This window comes from Perkinsus marinus, assembly GCF_000006405.1.
Source record: "Perkinsus marinus ATCC 50983 genomic scaffold scf_1104296939018, whole genome shotgun sequence".
Classification (NCBI taxonomy): Eukaryota; Perkinsozoa; order Perkinsida; family Perkinsidae; genus Perkinsus; species Perkinsus marinus.
In genome coordinates, this window is record NW_003213300.1 from 1,269 (window position 1) to 4,298 (window position 3,030).

General features: G+C 47.1%; 1 protein-coding gene across 1 annotated transcript; it reads left to right on the forward strand.

The window, feature by feature from the left end:
• Positions 1-961: 961 nt before the first annotated feature.
• On the forward strand, positions 962-2,820 carry Pmar_PMAR012786 (hypothetical protein; the record flags this gene model as incomplete). The annotated part of the gene is made up of 3 exons (XM_002782557.1): positions 962-1,142; positions 1,450-1,564; positions 2,148-2,820. The coding sequence occupies 3 exons, from the start codon at positions 962-964 to the stop codon at positions 2,818-2,820; spliced, it is 969 nt and encodes a 322-aa protein (XP_002782603.1).
• Between the last annotated feature and the right edge of the window lie 210 nt (positions 2,821-3,030).

Genomic DNA, 3,030 nt, shown 5'->3' on the forward strand with positions numbered 1-3,030 from the left:
CCATGTTGATCCAAATAAGTGATCTCGGATCACTCAGTACGAGTGATTCCGCCCAATACGAACTACCATGTAAACACAAATCCTCTACTTGCAAACATAATACAGAGCATAGCAAAAGTTTTAATCCACAAGCCCAATACCACCAGTATTTCCCCGATTACTACTTCGACACTACTTTCGAGTTCCCTCTTTGAGCTTTCTGAGTTGCTCGAGAATCTCTTATCTATATCGACAAACCAAAGAACTTTGCAGAAAAGTCACCACTCAGAGACTTCGAAACTATAATGCAATGCTTAACACAATCACCAACAAACCACCAAGGTTAGAATCGAGCGTGCGAAGTTTCAATTTCTTCTTCCGATTGTAGAACAGCAAAAATTTGCTCCATTGCGGGGTTGCCCATTCGTAAAGCGGCAAATTGCTCCTCTGAAAAGTAGCAATTTGCTCAATAGTAGAAAGAGCAATTTATTGGTTTGCCCCCTTTTTGAGCAAAATTGCTCAATTTTGTTACATAGTAGCACTTCACATAGCGGCAACTTTCATACATTCTAGCAATTTTCTGAAATATAAACAAGCAAACGATATTCATTCGAGCAGTTTCTGTTATACAAAACGGCAAATTTGCGTATTTGTAAAGTGAATTTTGCTACTTTGCTCTTCTGTATATCAGCCACAGCGTTCTTACACACTAGCACAACAGCAAAAGCCGCAGGGAATATACATTCCAGCTAATTGGCACTTTTTTGCTATTTGCTCCTTTGCTATTTTGTAACTGAGCCGCTGAAACTAGGCTAAATCATTGAGTGTCTCTTTCTCTGCGGGTGAAATTGCCTCCTCGAACCTCATTGGCCGCCAGTTATTGGCGCTAAATCGACCAAAATCTCCCGCTGAGAAGATCAGAGCATCAGGCTGCTTGTCATTTTTCCTCCAGAGTTTCCTCGATCACTTTTCTTCTCTTTTCATGAGAAACCCCGCCTTGCCCTGGCTACTAGTTGCTCAGGCTCTGGTCATCACGGTGGCTCAGGACGCTGGCAAGTACGTCTACGAGAACAGAGACTTCACTATGACTTACTATGTGTACGAGGACCACAAACTCGAATTTGCCTTCACGCTGAGTGGCGAACCCGAAACAAGGCGTCCCAGTAGCCCAGGGTGGCTGAAAGTGGGGAATTATTCCTATTATTCCCGGGAATATTCCCAGGGAAGGGAAGAAAGGAATTATTTTTGGGAATAATACCTGCCCTTTCGGGAATTATGAAAAAAACCGCGTCGAACAACGATGAATTCGTAGTTTCTGAAGGAATCCTGATGCTATTGTGACCAGTAGGCTCACACAGACCACAAGCATGTACCTAACTGAGTCAGGCGAGTTAGGCTAACTCGCCTGACTCGTGTATGAACAACGATATCCATCGTCTGGGCGCGCGCTATTGATAATGTTCATTTTAGAGCTCTCCGATGCAAGCTTCGTTCCAAACCTTTCCCGTAGAACATGGCATCCCCTGCTTACCGCTGATAGGACAGCAGAGTGCTCCCATGAGCAAAACAGCGAGTACAACTACTGGTACTGCTACTATGCCATAGTAACTATGACCAACTTCTGGGATTACTGCTCCTAATAGGAGCCTCCTATGAACAACACAGCGACTGAAACTGCTGTCGCTATGGCCAACACAACAATTGAGAATTCTGCTCCTATGAAAACAAAGCGACTTCAACAACTGCTGCTATGACCAATACAACAACTGGGAATACTGCCCATGAACGACATATTGAACTGATGCTGGGATTAATTCACTGGCCCGAGCTTGTAGGGATTGCCTTGCAAGCGCCGCGCTCGAAACGCCTCGTGAATAGCCGGAAAAGTGAGAAAATGCAAGAGAGTCCATATTTTCTTCTCGGCCATGCGGCCGAGAGGGTTCGTCGAAGTGCGTGTGACCCTTTTCCGGACTCCTTGTTCATAGTCATGTTTTCCTGGAGCAAACGCCGGTCTTGTATTATAATTCCCCGAATGAGGTCCATTATTCCCCTTTTAGACCAGCAATTATTCCCGGGAACTAAAACGGGAATTATTGGGGAAGGGAAGAATGATTCTTCCTCAGCCTTCAGCCACCCTGCAGTAGCCAGTCTGTGATTTACTCGTTCAGTCCCGGTGCTTGCTACGTCGCGTGGCCGTTCCCGTTAGCGGAGAAGGCGAGCTCTGTGTACATCCTCCAGGACGAGCATTCTCTGGGCTTTGATGACTGGTACAACAGAATCAAGTTCTTGCTAGCACACGCTCACCTTGTTGAGCCCGAAGACCTCAACCCTCTGGCGGAGATCCAGCCTGGGGACTTGGTTACCTTGACCTACCACGGCAAGAACTCTATCACCACGAGCTTCCGGAAGAGAGAGCTCAGGTTTATGCGGGTGATGTCTACCCTGCCGCCGGGTAAGTATGTCTACAAGGGACCTCTCTTCAGTATGACTTACGATGTGAACATGGATCATGAAGTTACATTCTCCATCTACGTGCCTAAGCCTCCGCGTCATAGGGGTGATATACCGAAACCTGCTTCTATTTCCCTTGGCCCGTACTTTCTACGAAGTGCTACTGGTTTCACTTACTATCTCGACTTCGGGAAGCCTGGGCCCGGCGGGTATCATTGGCGTGTGGAGCTCGACCGCTTCCTCAGAAACACTGGCCTAATGGAGTCTGACAAGGTCTACCCATCTGATCCTAGCCAAGAGTGGGATCTTACAGTACTAACCTCTACAAGCACTATCACGACCAACTTCCAAAAGAAAAGGATCGAGTTCAAGAAGGTCGCACCCCACTAGGCGCCGAGTGCATGCGTGGTCGAGGCAGGACTCCTGCCGCAGGAGTGCCTCTAATCGAGATGCGCAGTCCCAAGTGGTGTAATATTTTTACTCTTTGAAAAAGGTGAAATTTCATGCTGACAGCGCTCGGCTCACAACGAGAAGTTCATCTTCCGAAGAGAAGCTTTGTGAGCTGAGAGGTCGGTCATAGTCCACCTCAACAGGGCCATC